The 16,419-nt window shown below is 49.0% G+C and overlaps 1 protein-coding gene across 1 annotated transcript; it reads left to right on the plus strand.

The window, feature by feature from the left end:
- Positions 1-2,163: 2,163 nt before the first annotated feature.
- Positions 2,164-16,191, plus strand: Eif3d (eukaryotic translation initiation factor 3 subunit D). Its single transcript, XM_008851337.2, has 14 exons — positions 2,164-2,370; positions 4,626-4,759; positions 4,984-5,029; positions 5,818-5,954; positions 6,531-6,616; positions 7,163-7,235; positions 9,233-9,345; positions 10,027-10,159; positions 10,910-11,057; positions 11,769-11,899; positions 12,343-12,558; positions 15,011-15,153; positions 15,330-15,613; positions 16,026-16,191. Exons 1-14 carry the CDS (start codon positions 2,283-2,285, stop codon positions 16,037-16,039), a joined length of 1,746 nt encoding a protein of 581 aa, XP_008849559.1. The 5' UTR covers positions 2,164-2,282; the 3' UTR covers positions 16,040-16,191.
- The last annotated feature ends 228 nt before the right edge of the window (positions 16,192-16,419 follow it).

Here is a 16,419-nt window from a genome sequence, read left to right on the forward strand (position 1 = left end):
GTCTGTGGCAGTCAGCGGACAACCTTCAGGAGTCAGTTTTCTCCTTCCACCTCGGGATCAGGGGAATGAACTCAGGCCTCTGTCCACTGAGTCTTCTCTTCTCCAGTTTCTCAAGTGGCAGGCTGGCATTATGATCTTCCAGCCTCAGTCTCAGATTACAGGACTCCCAGGATGTGCTGCCACATCTGGCTAGGAGCCAACTCTCGAAGACACCAAGATGACAGAACCAAGTCAGTCATGAGTAAATCTTTGGGACAGAAAGAACAGCAAATTGGGGCTGGAGAGTTGGTTCAGTGGTTAAAAGCACCGGCTGTCTTATGGACAGCTCAGTTCCCAGCACTAACACTGCAGCTCACAACCATCTGTAACTCAAGTCCCAGGGGATAAGATGCCCTCTTCTGGCTTCTGTGGGCATCAGGTACATGCATGGTGCCAAGACATACATGCAGGCAAAGCATCCAAATACATAAAAATAAAAATGAATGAATCTTAAAAGGAAGAACAGCAAGTTTCAGAGCCTGTGGACCAGGGAGTGAGAACAGACCTTGGTGACCAGAGCAAAAGAAGCCAGGACTACCAAGATGCAAAGTCAAAAGGTAGACAGGAACCAGATAGGCCACAGCAAGATACTCCTATTTCATGCTAAGCTTCACAAAGAAGCTGCTAGGAGAATGGGAAGAGATTGTTTTGACCATGCTGAAGAAGCCACCAGGACTAAGAATGGATTCAGCCATGGGGGGAAATGGCACTAGAGAGCACTCCAGATGAGCTTCAGACTAGTAGTGAATGTGGCTGGAAAATGGAAGGAACACTCAAGGACCACAAGGTTTGGAACCCAAGAGAATCCGCCAGGTGCCAGGAACAAAAATTAGAAAAACAACCAGATAGGTCATTTAAGGAAACGGGTACTGCTACAACAATTCTCATCTTACAGATGAATAAGCATATTTCCAGAGGTTGAATAGGCTGTCCAAGTTCTCCCAACTGGTACCCACAGCAGTGAGCAGAAAATGGAATGCATCTTCACAATAATTTATTTTACCCCTTATTATCATCTCTGTTTACAGAGAAGGAACCAGGCCTGCAGAACCTAGACACTCCTAAGACATATCTTAGAGATGTATTTTCTAAAACATTTTTAAAATTTTTATTTTTTATGTGTATGAGTGTGTTGCCTGCACGTATGGAAGTGTACCCATGTTGTGTAATGGTCATGGATGCACAGAAGGTGGTGTCTGGATCCCCTGGAACTGGAGTTACGGGCGGTTGTTAGCAGCCATGTAAGTGCTAGGAACCTAACCCGGATCCTCTGTTAAGAGCAGCCAGTGCTCTTAACCGCTGAGCTGATGGGACACTGACAAGGAAACCTAGACAGCTGGGCAGAAGTGGCCTGGGGTTTAAATAAAAGCCCATCCTTGGGTTCTCTTTCCTAATCTGCCAGCACTCCAGGACTCAGCAGGAAAGAAGTGGCCACTGAAAGTTCCTAAGTCGTCCCTCTGAATAGTAATTGCCAATTAAAACGCAGGCTCCTGGACGCCAGCTTGCATAAACCCGACCTGAATGTCAACCTACGAAGTGAGACTCGAAATCTGCACTTATTGTCTTTTTTGAGACAGGGTCTCCCTGTAGTCCCAGCTGACCTGAACTCACTATGTAGACCAGGCTGGCCTTGAATTCACAGAGATCCACCTGTCTCTGCCTCCCGAGTGCTGGGACTAAAGGCGTGCACTACCACGCCCGGCTTTGATTTTTAAGAAAACGGTTAGCTAACGAAGCTTGGGATCTGTGGATCGCTCTCACATCCACCCCGGAACTAGTAGCCTGGACCACGCAAGTCTCGCGACACCCTCCGAACCTCCATTGGCAACACTGAAAACCAGGGTAAGTAATCCCTGGCGCGGAGGCACTCAGCCAACCTGCGGAAGAAGTACGTGCGCGCGCGAGACGCGGGGCATTGTGGGAGGCAGAGGGGCCGCGGCGGCCGCGAAGCATTGTGGGACACAGCAGGGCGGGCAGCTGCCCGGGTCCCAGCTTCCCTTTCCCGGAGTGCCGCCTCGTTTCAGTTCTGAACTGCGCCGAGCGACCCCAGCTGCTGCTGACGTAATCACTCCCTCTCTTGTCTGGCGCCTCAGAGGCTGAGAACGCTCCGCCAAAAGCGGTGGGGAACTTCCGGTTATGCGTTCGGTTTACGGCCTGACGTTTTTCCGCTGACTAAGGAGGAAGCGGTGGGGGCCGTTTACGACCCCGCCTGTTGTGTTTACGGCGCCGGCCTTTGCGCGCGCATGTTCCCTCCTTTCCAGGTTTTTCCGAGTGCTCCACAGTCTCCTGCCGGCCATCTGTCGCCATCCCGGCCCGCGGAGGCCGTTACAGGTGAGCCGCTTGTTTAGTAGAGCTCCGTGGAGCTCCGGAGCTAGCCTACGCTAAGCCTGGCTGTGGGGGCCTCCCGGAAGAGCCCTCCAGTCGTCGCTGCCCCTCGCTGGGCGGGGCAGGAATCTGCCTTGGGTGGCCCAAGGTCCGGCACAGTGTGGGATGCAGGACACTCGTCATGGCCTTGAGGGGGGAAGCGACCCTCACCTGGGTTTCCTAAGGTGGTCCGGTCTCCATAGTTTCCGAGCAGGATGTAGGCGCTACCAAGCCGGGCAGTGTTCGACCCCTGCTCGGAGGAGCTGACAGAGCAGGGTTCCTTCTCTGCTCTTAGGTGGACGACCAAGAGGAGTAGAGTCCATCTCTGGTCTCAAACCGAGATCCGGGATTCATGGCTGGATTTGCAGTGGCCACAGTGATCCACACTGTGATGTGGCCAATACAGCTGTCACATCGTTCCAGTTTTCTCCTACTGGTTCCTTTCTGGTTAAATGTGCTGAAGCCAGAGGGCTTAACCACCCTGCCCTGTTCATCCAGGCAGATGGTGCATGTCAAGCCTTGAACCATCTTGAACTTGTGACTGCTAAGTTTTGAGACAACCTTGTTGTAAAGTAAGGTAGGGTATAAAACCCGTGATTGACAGGCTTCCTCTTAACTAGTGTGGCTGAAAAAAGGTCAGGTATAGGTAGACAGCCTTGGAATCAAATGTGTTTTTAAGTAATGGGCAGATCAACTGCTTAAGTTGGCTGAGCGTCACATTTTTATCTCAAATGTATAGGGAACGGTGGTGTCAAAAGTGGCCAGCAGAGTGCCTGGTACAAGTGGGGGCTCTTGTTTCACATGAATTGCTTGAAGACCACCACACCACCCTGTGCCATTTCTTCTCTTCCTACAGTTTAGGTTAAGTTCGTGTTGGAAGGATGAAGCTCTCAGGCTTATTCTTTAAGTCCTTGTGTGTCACCTAATGTCATCCTCAGCCTCCCTATGGCCAAGCAGTGACAGGTTACTACCTGTGCTCTTACGTTCTCCAGCCTTCAGGAAGTGGTTGTGTGATGACTTCCTCTGGGTATTGTCAGAGGGTTCTTGTGGATAGTGAGTCCAGCAAACCCTGGTATTGTAGAGCCTTTGGTTTTTACTCTTTATTTCATCATGCCTTTATTTTCTTACCTGGAAAATGGGGGCAGTAGTAGACTCTACTCAACAAGATTATAAAAGTTTTATGAATTAATGGTGCTGTAAGCCCTGAAAAAAATGTCCTGAAAAAAATGTCCTGGTGCTTAGTGTTTATGAACATTTGACATTCAGCCACTTTTGCAGCTAAGCCATCTCACCTGCCCTTATTTGACGGCTTTTGGTCTAAAGTTTATGGTGACCTTGGTCATCTGGCAAGGCTTTTGTCTGGCTCCTTGTTTTGTACACAGGATTTATACTGATAGAAAACTGAAAGAGAAAAGGAAAATCAAATTTTAGGATATACCTAAGGTTCTTTTTTTTTTTTTTTTTTTTTTTTTTTTTAATCCTTTTATCATGTGTGCAAGAGAGCTGTGAGTGCCCGTACGTACGTGTATGCCATGGCACACATGGAGGTTAGTGGACAACTTTCTGGAGACAGTTCTCTCCTTCCACCATAGATTCCTGGGGTCCTGGGGTTGCACTCAGATTGCCAGGCTTGCACAGCAAGCTCCTTTACCTAGTGAGCCATCTTCACAGCCCAAATATTGTGTGGCATGGTAACAGTTAAGACTTTGAAAATGATCTTATGGTACAAATTGTTCTTGATTTTACAGACTGGGGCTTAGGGAAGTTAAGTATTAAATGCTTTGGTGAAGATGTTTCCAAGGGAGCTTATTACATTCTAAATGGTAATATTTTTTATGAAATCTGTGACAGCCATTATCTTGTTACACTGAGAAAGAAAATCCACCAAGTAAAATTACACCCATCAAATGTAAGGTGCAGCCTTGTTTCAAAGATGTTGGCCGGAAAAAGAGGTGTCCTGGAGGCAACAAAACACAGGAGAATGTCTGCCTGTTGGCAGTTTTCTGAGCTTTAAATGTTGATAATTAATTGTTTACAAGAATACATTGTTGGTGGAGCTCCAGAGTGCCACTTCCTATAGTTGATGTCTGTTCACTCTGGAGGTTGTTTTGTCCTTTAGAGGCCTTTCTTGTACAGCTACTTAACATTGCTTGCTTTATATTGTTCTGCTGGGATCAAAGGCGTGAGCTACCACGGCCAGCTGACATTGCTTGTTTTTTAAGGTTTTAGAAAGATGGCAAAATTCATGACACCTGTGATCCAGGACAACCCCTCAGGCTGGGGTCCCTGTGCCATTCCTGAGCAGTTTCGGGATATGCCCTACCAGCCATTCAGCAAAGGAGATCGACTAGGAAAGGTACTGAATCTCTTCCACTGGGGCTGCTACTCCACAGATTGTGGTTTCCATTTTCTCTCAAAGAGCACTGACCTCCACAGCAGTCTGAAGGCTGGGCACTTGTGGGTGCCTCAGAGCCAGTGCTGATCCCTTTCCTTACAATCTCTCAAGATGGGGTTTCTGGGTCAGCAGAGGCTTGCCTAGCTGACCTGTATGTTCTGTCTTTTCTTCATTGCACCTAACAGGTTGCAGACTGGACAGGTGCCACATACCAAGACAAGAGGTACACAAGTAAGTACTCTTCAGTGAGCTGCCCAAACCAAGGGCCTAGGGAATTGTTTTTCTAGTAACTTCCACCTAAAAGCTTTCTGGACAGGGAGAGAAATGCTAACAGGAATGATAGTTTTTAGGGGAGTATTCTGGGCTGTAAACACTAACTGGTTTTCGAAACAGCCCCAGAAGTTAGACCATTCATTGCAGGAGTAATGGCTGGAGACCACTCTAAAAATCTGTCAAGCATGCTGCCATTTGCATTCTATTGTTTGAAACTCCCTGAGGCCACCAATCAATGGACTCTAGGCTTTGGGCTCCAGTTTTAAGATCTGGTAAAGGAAAATTTTTTCCTCAGTGCCAGATAGTTGAAACAGCTGCCTGGGGCACTAAGACAGCAGAGAGGCCGCTGAGGTCAGCAAGAAAGTGCATGCTGGTCATGGTCATGTCTCCTTGGCTCTGTGTGGTGGGAATGGTGCTGCATGTGGCCATGCTTACCTCTCTGTTGGCTGAAATCATAGCTTAGAGTCTTTAAACAACCAGACAGAAGTGAAATGGTTAGCTAGAGTTCCTCAGGCTCTCTTGGAAAGTTCTTTAGACCAACATGAATGTGAATACGAATCACCTGAGATTGTGTCGGGTCCCATTTATTAGGTCTGGGGTGGGGCAGTGAGTCTGCACGCCTAACAAGCTCCCAACCAGTGCTGCAGGTCCTAAGACCATACTTCAAAGAACAAGCCTTAAAACTGTCACACACTGTGCATTGCCTATAGGTAGCATTTACTACATGCTGTCTCCTTTGCCTGCAGATAAGTACTCCTCTCAGTTCGGGGGTGGAAGTCAGTATGCCTATTTCCACGAAGAAGATGAAACTAGCTTCCAGCTGGTGGACACTGCACGCACACAAAAGACCGCCTACCAGCGGAACCGGATGAGGTTCGCACAGGTAGGCCAGGAGCCAGCAGCTTTTCCTCCTCAGCTTTTATTGTGGGGAGCTCCTGCTGCTCAGCAGCTGCCTTAAGGATGTGGGTGAGACAGGAAAGCATCTCACAATCCTCTAGTGAATCCCAGATGGCTGTTCCATGACCAGTTATATCAAAGTCGTCTTGTACCAGGTCCAGGGATGCTTTAAGAAGTTTAGATTTCTGTTCTGCAGTAATTTGTATATTACACACCTGTGCTAAGAACAAATGCTTGTGCTGAGAACTCATTGCCTCCCTTAATTGCCATATGCAGATTTTATTAAGTAGATGGTCCAGTCAGGTTGCATCCTACTCCATAAAGAAGCAAATTCAGCAGCTCCAGTAAGACCAGTAAACCCACATCAGTGGAAATGAGAGTCCAAGCTAGCCCCAGTACTTCTCCACTTGAATCCAAAGACTATAGATGTCATAGAGTAAAAGCACAGGGATGTAAAACTAGGGGGTTACACCCTGAACTTGGTCTCATGGTCTCACATAAGCCTTACATGTCATAAGCCTTGTCTCCAAGGGGTTAATGTGGGTATCTTCCTTATCCCCAGCGGAACCTCCGCAGGGACAAAGACCGACGGAACATGCTACAGTTCAACCTGCAGACCCTACCCAAGAGTGCCAAGCAGAAAGAGAGGTAAGAGCCCCTTCCTGCCAGGGCAAGGCATCTTTCCCAAACAGGTTATACTCGGAGATCACAGGGCCACAGCAGGAGGGAGGCTGTATTCCCTGCCATTACAAAAGAAACCAAAGCCAGTCACCGTTTGATCAAGACCAGTTCATGGCAGCCAGCATGGACAGGAGGGTGACTGTTATCAGCACACAGGCTGTAAGGCAACAAACAAATAGTGGCTCTGTGACCTCTCTAGCTTCAGTCCTGGCTGCCAGCTATAGGCAACTCCATTTGTACTGTATCTCCTGGGGCCCAGAGCTGAGTACAGCAGTCACCGTGGCCAGGACTCAGGAACGGTCACTGTGGGCTCAGTGGTACACCCAATCAGTACAGGGACCAGTGTGCTTCTGCTCTGCTAGCATCCCCAGTGTGCCCCCACTTGGTCCCTTCATCTCTAAACCCATTTTCTGTTGTGAACGAATTCAGGGAGGACATTCAGTTCAGCTAGAGAGAAGGGTAGCTCCTGCCCTTTGAAGAAGCCACTGAAAGTCCAGGATTCTGTCTTTTCAGAGAACGAATTCGCCTGCAGAAAAAATTCCAGAAGCAATTTGGAGTGAGGCAGAAATGGGACCAAAAGTCACAGGTAATAGATCCATACTGGATTCCACTATGCATTAGGTGGGGTTTTTTTTTCTTTGTGTATCTTTAAGATAGAATTTGTATAATTAGCAATTGTGTGGTCTCCAGTGTATTCAGAGTTACTACAATTTCAGACCATTTACATCACTCTTTATGAGAGAAGAACTTAGTCACCTCCTACTAAGTTCTCCCCAGTCCTGGAAAAACAATATTCTTTTCTGTCCCTGGATTTTCTGATGTTGGCATTTCACATAAATAAAATCATCTTATGCATCCTTTATTTAGCATAACGTGTTCAAGGTCCATCTGTGTTGTAGTCTGTATTGGATCCCCTGGAAATAGCCATTTTCTCTTTCTTTTCTTTCTATTCTTATGTATATGAGTGTTTGCCTGCGTATTTATAAGTGCACCCATCCATGCAATGCCTTGAAGGCCAGAAGAGGGCATCAGATCCACTGGAACTGGAATTAGGACAGTTGCTAGCCACTGTGTTAGTACTAGGAACAAAAGCTGGGTCCTCTGCAAGAAAAGCCAGGGCTCTTGATTACTGGGCCATCTCTCCAGCCCTTGTGTATTGGTGTAGTCTTTCCTTCGTATCTGCTGAGGATTGGTTCCAGGATGCCTTAAAGAGGCCAAAATTTGTGGGTGTCAACTTTCCTTACATAAAATAGTGTGGCATTTGCATGGAACTTTGCACATCCTGCATGTACTTCAGTAACCTCTAGATTATATACAGGTTGAGAGTGTCACACATCCAAAATGGAATCTGAAGGTTTTCAGATTTGGGAATTTTTTTCCCTCAGGCGTTGGAACAGACTACTGCGTAAGCAACCCTGATCCAGATATCTATAATCAGATTCAGGCTCTCGAATCAGGGCCAGTGAGATGGCTTGGCAGGAAATGCACTTGCCACACAAGCTTGATGACCTGAGTTTGATCCCTGCAACTCACATAAAAGTGGAAGGGGAAAACTGACTCCCCAAAGTTATCCTCTGGGCACCCACACACAAATAATAAGTTTTGTTTGTTTTTGTTTGTTTTGTTTGTTTGTTTGGTCTTTTTAAGACAGGGTCTCCCTGTAGCATCAGCTGGCCTTTGGAAACTCACTATGTAGACCAGGCTGGCATTGAACTCACAGAGATCTGCTTGCCTCTGCCTCCTGAGTACTGGGACTAAAGGCATGCACCACGATGCCTGGCTTAAATAATAAGATTCTTAAATGAAAACAAAGGCTCTAGAATGTGAGCTACGTGTCAGTAGTCAGTTTTCAGTTTAGAGCATTTCAGAGTTTTAGAATCTATAATGCCTGACAGATTGTAAATAGTATGTAAATAGATCTTGCTTTATTTAAGGAATAACAAAAAGTCTCTGTGCCCATTACAGATGCACCTTCACAGACATATACGCCTGTGTGGGTGGGTGTGGTTTTCTTGAGACAGTGTAGCCCAGAGTGGGCGTGAACTCACTATGTTGCTAAAATTGGCCTTAAACTCATGGTCACCCTGTGTCTGCCTCCTAAGGGTTAAGACTGCAGGTATGTGCTTTGATGGCTCGCTTCTTTTTGTTTGGTGGTGGGATTTTCACAGTGTTTCCCAAGGGGCTTTTGAACACCTAGGCTCAAGTGATTCTCCTGCCTCAGCCACCCAGTCAGTAATGAGACCATCTGCACAACAAGTACCCTGAACATTTTCAATCCATAGCTGGTTGAATCTGAATGCAGAACCCATGGGCGTGAAACCTGTAGATTTGGAGAGCTGATGTGTCAAAAATACAGTTGATACCCTGAGAATTACAGAGGAGCTAGTTGCGTCTCGTCTGCTGGGTGGCATCATTACCGAGTGAGATGCCATGTTGAGTTCCTTCTCTAAGCACCTAGGAGTCACAGAGTCTGTTTTATAAAACAGCCACACTGGTAGAATAAAAGCCCTTCGTGCATTAGCCTATCTCTTGCTGAGGTCTGCATGGGATATAAATTGTTTGCCTCCGTGGTTTTCGTGGCAGAAACCCCGAGACTCTTCCGTTGAAGTTCGCAGTGACTGGGAGGTAAAGGAAGAAATGGACTTTCCTCAGCTGATGAAGATGCGCTACTTGGAAGTGTCTGAGCCTCAGGACATGTGAGTGGCATCCTTGCTCCTGTCAGCCACACCACATTGAGCGTGTGGGTCAGCTAGAGAGGGGCAGTGTTTCCTTAAGCCCCAGCAATTCCAAAGTGGAGATGAAGCTACTCACTCAAAACACTGCAGGAAAGTCCCAATTGTCTTTCTGATCTGACATCTGCGCAACACAATAGTTCGCAAAGCTCTCTGGGCAGACAGAGGTGTGGCAGTTCTTTAGGAGACTGCTTGTCCTGGTGTTTCACGGAGTCCCGAACCCCAAAGTTAACTCAGTGGGGAGCCAGAACATCAGATGAGAGGTCCACCCACCTGGTGCCTCAGTGATGGCAACTGACAAGTTGGCCTGAGTCTCCTGGGGAATTAGGCTGGGTAGAGTGTGTTCCCCATGTTCTGCAGAGGCACATTGGGAACTAGAACAGAACTGAGCCAACACTGAAAATTGGTCTCCCATTCAGAGACATGTGCTCCATTGCTTGGCTTTGGGGTAAGGCTTCTTTTTGAGACAGTGCCCTCTGGTGTAGCTGAGGCTGATCTCAAACTTCCTGCCTTCTTGCCTCAGCCTCCCTTATGCTGGGATTGCTGGTGTGCTCCATCATACCCGGTGGTAGATAAGACTTCTAATTCCATGGCATAAAAGCGAAACAGGGAGGAACCTTGTGACACTCACCCTTCTTCCTTCAGTGAGTGTTGTGGCGCCCTGGAATACTATGACAAAGCCTTTGACCGCATCACCACCCGAAGCGAGAAGCCACTGCGGAGCATCAAGCGCATCTTCCACACTGTTACCACCACAGATGACCCTGTCATCCGGAAAGTATGCGCCACTGTTCTCCCTTGCCTAGCTGTTAAATGTTGTTGAGGCCTCAGAAAGAACATGGCGTGGGATATGCAGTCGACTCTCCATATCCACAAGCGCTGATTCAAGACCATTCCGTGGATTCTGAACCCCGTGGGTGCTCAAGCACCTTCTATGTAACGTAACTTGGGTTGGAACCCTCGCACATCCTCTATACTTTAGGTCATCCCTAAATTACTTATAATACCTAAGACACTGTCATTGCTACGTAAATAATGGTTACGCCGTTTTGCAAACAGTGACAAGGGAACAGTATACATGTTTGGTATAGGCACAGTCTTTTTGTTCCGAACATTTGGTGGTATCTGCTGATCCTGACCCCCCCATAAACAGAGCTGACTACATATCCATAGCCTGGTCCTTAGATAAGGTTCTTCTGGATCAGACTTAACAACTAGATGGAAGTGGAGGCTTGTTGCTGGGATACACTGAAATGTGTTAAGCAGAGCCAGACTCACCGCACCTCTGCCATGCTGGCTGCCTTTGCTACTCTAGAGCCTTAGCTTTCTCGGCTGCAAAGGTGGAAAAGTGTGCTTAGCAAAAGCAGCACACCATGGGACTGAGGAAGAAAGCACTGTGAAGCCCTTGCCTGCACCGGCGTGTGAAGCATGGCCGGTGCTTCCAAGACCGGGGAGGTCTTGTCAGCTGGTTTGCTGCAGCTTTCAGGTGACCTCTGCATCCTCATTCTCTGTCTCATCCCCCTTGCAGCTTGCAAAAACACAGGGCAACGTGTTTGCCACTGATGCCATCCTGGCTACGCTGATGAGCTGCACCCGTTCCGTGTACTCCTGGGACATTGTTGTCCAGAGAGTTGGATCCAAACTCTTCTTTGACAAGAGGGACAACTCTGACTTTGGTAAGCAGCCTGTATGGGAAGCAGCAGCTCAGAGATAGGCATGGATGTTAGTTAGTTGGGAATAACTCCTCTGTCCTGAGAATGGGTAGCGAGCATATCAATCTTTCCTGGCCTATCTGGAGAAGGACCTGTGCTGCAGTGAGTCCTCAGACTTCAGCTCTGGGTCCTTACGTCACCGCAGTGGCTCTGCATGCTGCTTGCTTGTGTAGCACTTTCTTGTCCTGATTACGCCTTCTCCCACCTCATGCCGTTTTTCTTTTGCTTCTGCGTTCATTATATAAAGAAAAATACATATGCATGTATTTTATACCACACACACACACACACACACACACATACACACAGCATAATGAGTCACTCAAAGAATGACAGCATGAAAACAAAGCAGTCTAATTTTATCATGAGCCTCAGGCCTCTCCTTTCTTAAATGCTGACAGAAATCCAGCCTCTTAAAGATCCAGAGAGATTGAAAGGAACAGATTTCTTACTGTGTGACTGATACTGTTAGGCCATATCTAAGACTACCCAGGAGCACCCACCATCCCCACACATGCTGCACCCTGGGGAGAGACCTGTGCAGTAGGCAGCTGTTCTTTGAAGGAAGGCCTCTGTGGTCTGGGTCCCTACATCTCCCCACCCAAGGTGTTGTGAGCATTGCCAGTGGCTTTGGGCTCTGTGGGTAGGTGACCATGCCTGCACATCCTTTTACAGACCTGCTGACTGTGAGTGAGACAGCCAATGAGCCCCCTCAAGATGAAGGCAATTCCTTCAATTCACCCCGCAACCTGGCCATGGAGGCCACCTATATCAACCACAACTTCTCCCAGCAGTGCTTGAGAATGGTGAGCACAGGAGTGGGTGGGTCGGCAGGCACAGCCCCTCCTACAGCAGAGGGTAGGAGCTGGGATCTTGGGGTCCAATTGCCCGATTGAACCATAGATCCACCACTGACAAGCCTTGTGCTCTCAGATGCATTTCCTCTCTGTAGAATTAATATTTGTTTCACATAAACATACAGTGGAGATTATTCCAGTCATTTAACAAATTTGCCTCTTTCGCCCTGTAGATAGCACATTGAACAGTGTCACCAGGTCTGTTGGGTTAGCAGTCTGCTGTGGTCAAGAAAGAAACAGGGCAGCATGGTGGCTATTGCTTGTTGGGATCCTTTAGGTACCAGCAGACAGGAGGGTGACATGGGTATACACATGTAGCAAGCCCCAAGCCAGTGCTGGGTCTGCTGGCTTGGGTTCAGTACCATCCTCTGAAAGCTTTGTCACTTCTGCAGGGAAAGGAAAGATACAACTTCCCAAACCCAAATCCATTTGTGGAGGACGACATGGACAAGAACGAAATTGCCTCCGTTGCTTACCGTTACCGAAGGTGGAAGCTTGGAGATGACATTGACCTAATCGTCCGTTGTGAGCATGATGGCGTCATGACTGGAGCCAATGGGGAAGTGTCCTTCATCAACATCAAGACACTCAATGAGTGGGACTCCAGGGTGAGAGGTCACTGCATGTGTCTCTGAGGGCTGGCTTCTAGGAACTGGATGCTCCCTTTCAATGCTCACAGAGCGGGGAGGAGGGGGGTCCTTTTCAGGTTTTCCTCTGCTTAGGTCTCTGCCGATGGGGTGGAAGGACCTGAGCGTTCTCTTCTGCACATCCTATCATCCAGTGCTTCTCATTCTGTTTATTAAGGCCGCCATTGATGTCTCTCTACACATCTGATCTCGACCTCTCCTTGTCTTGGCTGGCAGTTTTCCTGGAAGCGCAGCTGCTCCCTGCGACCTCTTTACTCAACCTCTGCCTCACCTCCAGCTTCTGATCCTTTATCGAGTTCTGTGGCTACTGAACTCAAAGACTCTTAAGATCTGGCTTGAGGTTGACTGTTGAGAGGCACCTTGAACAAAACCTTCCTGCAGTCCTCCATCCCTCCAGTGCTCCAGGACAGGCAGGCCGCTGTGCTTTTTCAGCTGCCTGCTCTATGTGCCACATCTGGCTAAAGTGATTAACAGGGCTGCTGCCGCTCTGCAAAACAAAGGAGACTGGGGAGAGCAGGTTTGAGGCCTAGCTAGCCTGTGGTGAATGGTCTCAAGATGCAGCACACAGGGCCATCCTCTTCTGGGGCCGGTGGCCTTCTAGACTCCACTGAGAGTTCCTGTGGCACCCGATGTTGCTATGTCTCCATCCCCTCTTGTCATGTTAGTGTGCTGTCCTGGCATCACATGTCCCTGCCCCCCTCACATGGGGTCTTTCTTGACCCCTGTGGGGTTTTGCTGGGGTCAGTTCCCCATGCAACTGTGTGTCCAAAGCACTTTATACCTTACTTCAGTGTCCTTTTGCTTTGTAACAAATGAACAGATGCATTTGGTGGTTAAAACAGCACCCATTCAGTAACCTGGAGTTTGTAGGGCAAACATCCAGCATGTTGTGGCCTGGTTCTCTGCTCTGAGTCTCACAGTGGAAATCATGGTGTCAGTAGAACTGAGTTCTGTTCTGGAAGTGCTTGAAGAAAGTCTGCTTGAAGCTCATTCTGGTTGTTGGCAGAATTCAGGTCCTTTTGATGGTACAGCTGAGGTCCCAGATCCCTGGCAGCTGGGGTCCTCTCATCTCCTAGGAGCTACTTCTCCCTTGCTACAGTCTCCTCCATCTCCAGGTTGACAACAGCTGAAGTCTTTGTGCTTCAGATCCCTGCCTTCCTATCATCTGAGCCCAGGTGTAGGAGGCAGCTGTGGTTGGCAAGGTCCACCAGAGTGCCTCCCCATCTTAGAGCCAACAGACTGGGGACTTCGGTTACAGCTGTGAAATCCCTTTTGGCCTATTAGGTGCTGTCATTACAGAAGTGACATGTCACTGTAAGTCACCAGTTGTGCCCACAGTGAAGGGAGAGGCCCACTGCAGGTGTGGTGGTCCTTGGGTTGTCTTAGCACACTGCCCCAACCTCAACCAGAGTCCCCAAGTCTCTGACTTGCCTCCACTGTTTTTTTGCTGAAACACTCCCCGAGCCCCAGAGTCCTCTGTCCCCACTATGACCTCACTGGGCCTGAGTCCTCCTGCTCACTGCAACCCAGTGTCCCAATCCTCTCCCGCCCACTTTTGTACTGTTGGGGGACTGCTGACAGGACCCTGTGGTCCTTACACTTGTCATTTGGCATCTGTCTCCTGCTTGACCCCTATCTCAACCTAGTTCTGTTTGTCTCAGCCAGCTGCTTGCTTCTGAATGGTGGCCGAGCTCCTCAGCGTCAAAGCACTCTCCACGTACTACAGTGGGTTTTAAAGTTTGTTTGTTTTGTCTTTTTGAGACTGGGTCTTTCTCTAGTCCCAGCTGGCTTAGCACTGACTATGTAGACCAAGCTGGCCTTCATCTCACAGAGATCTGCCTGCCTCTGCCTCCCAAGTGCTGGGACCAAAGGTGTGTGCCACCACGCCTGGCAAGTTTTAATGTTTAAAGGGAGACAGAATCTGAGAAAACTGTTCTGCATTGTAAGGACCTAACTGCTGAATAAAAGGAATTTTTAGTGTTTCTCTTGCAGTGAACCAAGAAAGTTCGGGTAGCTCCTACCTGGACCAGTCTCCCTCTCAGGTCTGGAAGCCTGTGTGCATGTAAAGCATCAGGCACCAAGCTCCCGCCCTTGGCCCTCCCTGAGGCTGGCCCTTCATTCCCTTTCTCCTTTTTCACTGTGGAACACCATGGGGCCCTTCTTCCCTACATAGCACTCTTGCCTCTGCCGCTCATGTGGCACTGGGTTTAATGTAACTCTCGTCCCCCATCAATCAGCCAGCCTCTTAGTGAGCTGTATGGAGTGGCTCCTGTGTCTTTGTCTCTTGGGTGTGTCAGTCTTACCTCTGACTCTGCCTGCCCTTCCTAGTGAGTCCCTCTCTGCCAGAGCAGCTCCTGGGGCCTCTCTTGGGAGGTGTCACCCTCACACTTGTAACCAGCCACCTTTTCTGCAGCACTGTAATGGTGTTGACTGGCGTCAGAAGCTGGACTCTCAGCGTGGAGCTGTCATTGCCACTGAGCTGAAGAACAACAGCTACAAGTTGGCCCGGTGGACCTGCTGTGCATTGCTGGCTGGATCTGAGTACCTGAAGCTTGGGTGAGGTTCCTGTGCAGGAGCTGTGGGTAGACCAAGGACTGGAAGGGGCACAGAGGCTGCTTTTGCCCCTTTGGGAAAAGCAGCAGACCAGGCGTCACCATTGAACTGACATTTGATTCCAAGCATTGTCATCTCTATGCCTTCTTGTCTGACTACCCATCTGCCTCTCCCCACAGGTATGTGTCTCGATACCATGTGAAGGACTCCTCTCGCCACGTCATCCTGGGCACCCAGCAGTTCAAGCCCAATGAGTTTGCCAGCCAGATCAACCTCAGTGTGGAGAACGCCTGGGGCATCCTGCGTTGTGTCATCGACATCTGTATGAAGCTGGAAGAGGGCAAGTACCTCATCCTCAAGGACCCCAACAAGCAGGTCATCCGTGTCTACAGCCTGCCTGACGGCACCTTTAGCTCCGAAGAAGATGAGGAAGACGAGGAGGAGGAGGAGGAGGAAGAGGAAGGTAGGCAGCAGGCTGCTCTGAAACCTTGGGAGTGGTTTGTGAGCTAGTGAGAGAGCAAAGCTGGAGCCATGGTCACCTTTACCTTGGTAGCACTCTGAGTGCTCCCTGACACGTCCATTTATGGTGGCACTCGCTCCCTCTGGCTCCCAGAGCTGCCTCTGGGGTCTGTAGATCATTGAAGGGTAGAGCTGGAACATTGGGAGGGGCAGCAGCTCCTGAGGAAAGCCCTGGCCCTGCTGCTGCCAGTGATCCAGAGAAAGCAAGGCTGCTTGGGGTCTGTTCCACCAGAAAAGCAGCCTAGACAGCTGCTAGCTGCTGGCTGCAGGAAGTTGCTCCGCCTCAAAGGGTCCAGAAAGGAAGGGATGCGTCATGTCACTTGCGAGCTCAGTTCTCTTAACATTTTGTCTTTCAGAAGAAGAAAGTTAAATGAGATGGTGATGGGACAGTGATGTGGAGCGGGCAACATGGAGAAGGCATGAGAGGCTCCACCCAGCCTGGAAGAGTCGTGGTGCTTTGGCAGTGCCTGATGCCTGCTCTCTAGCAGGTGGAATAAAGTTTAAGTCCTTTTAGTCTCTTTACCTTCTCCTTTGCCTCCATGGTCATTTACAGTCTTCCCTAGCAGCGCTTGGAAGAGAGAGGCCAGAGTCCGTTTCTGCTGCGGTTCAGATGCTGGTTCCATCACTTGTTGGAGCACTGAGAACTACATTCCCAGTGGAGGGTGAAGGCCTCCAGTGCTGTCATGAAACCCCACGAAGTGCATGTGTAGTGTGGCAGTTTGAGGTGCCTTATGGGGGGAGGACCTGACT

This window comes from Nannospalax galili, unplaced genomic scaffold (assembly GCF_000622305.1).
Source record: "Nannospalax galili isolate Female #2095 unplaced genomic scaffold, S.galili_v1.0 scaffold445, whole genome shotgun sequence".
Lineage (NCBI taxonomy): Eukaryota > Metazoa > Chordata > Mammalia > Rodentia > Spalacidae > Nannospalax > Nannospalax galili.

Bases quoted from the DNA above. Each gene is read 5' to 3' on its own strand.
- Eif3d (XM_008851337.2), top strand. From the start codon at position 2,283: ATGTTCCCTCCTTTCCAGGTTTTTCCGAGTGCTCCACAGTCTCCTGCC. The intron at 11,058-11,768 runs GTAAGCAGCCTG...ATCCTTTTACAG, and splicing joins GAGGGACAACTCTGACTTTG to ACCTGCTGACTGTGAGTGAG. The intron at 12,559-15,010 runs GTGAGAGGTCAC...CCTTTTCTGCAG, and splicing joins TCAATGAGTGGGACTCCAGG to CACTGTAATGGTGTTGACTG.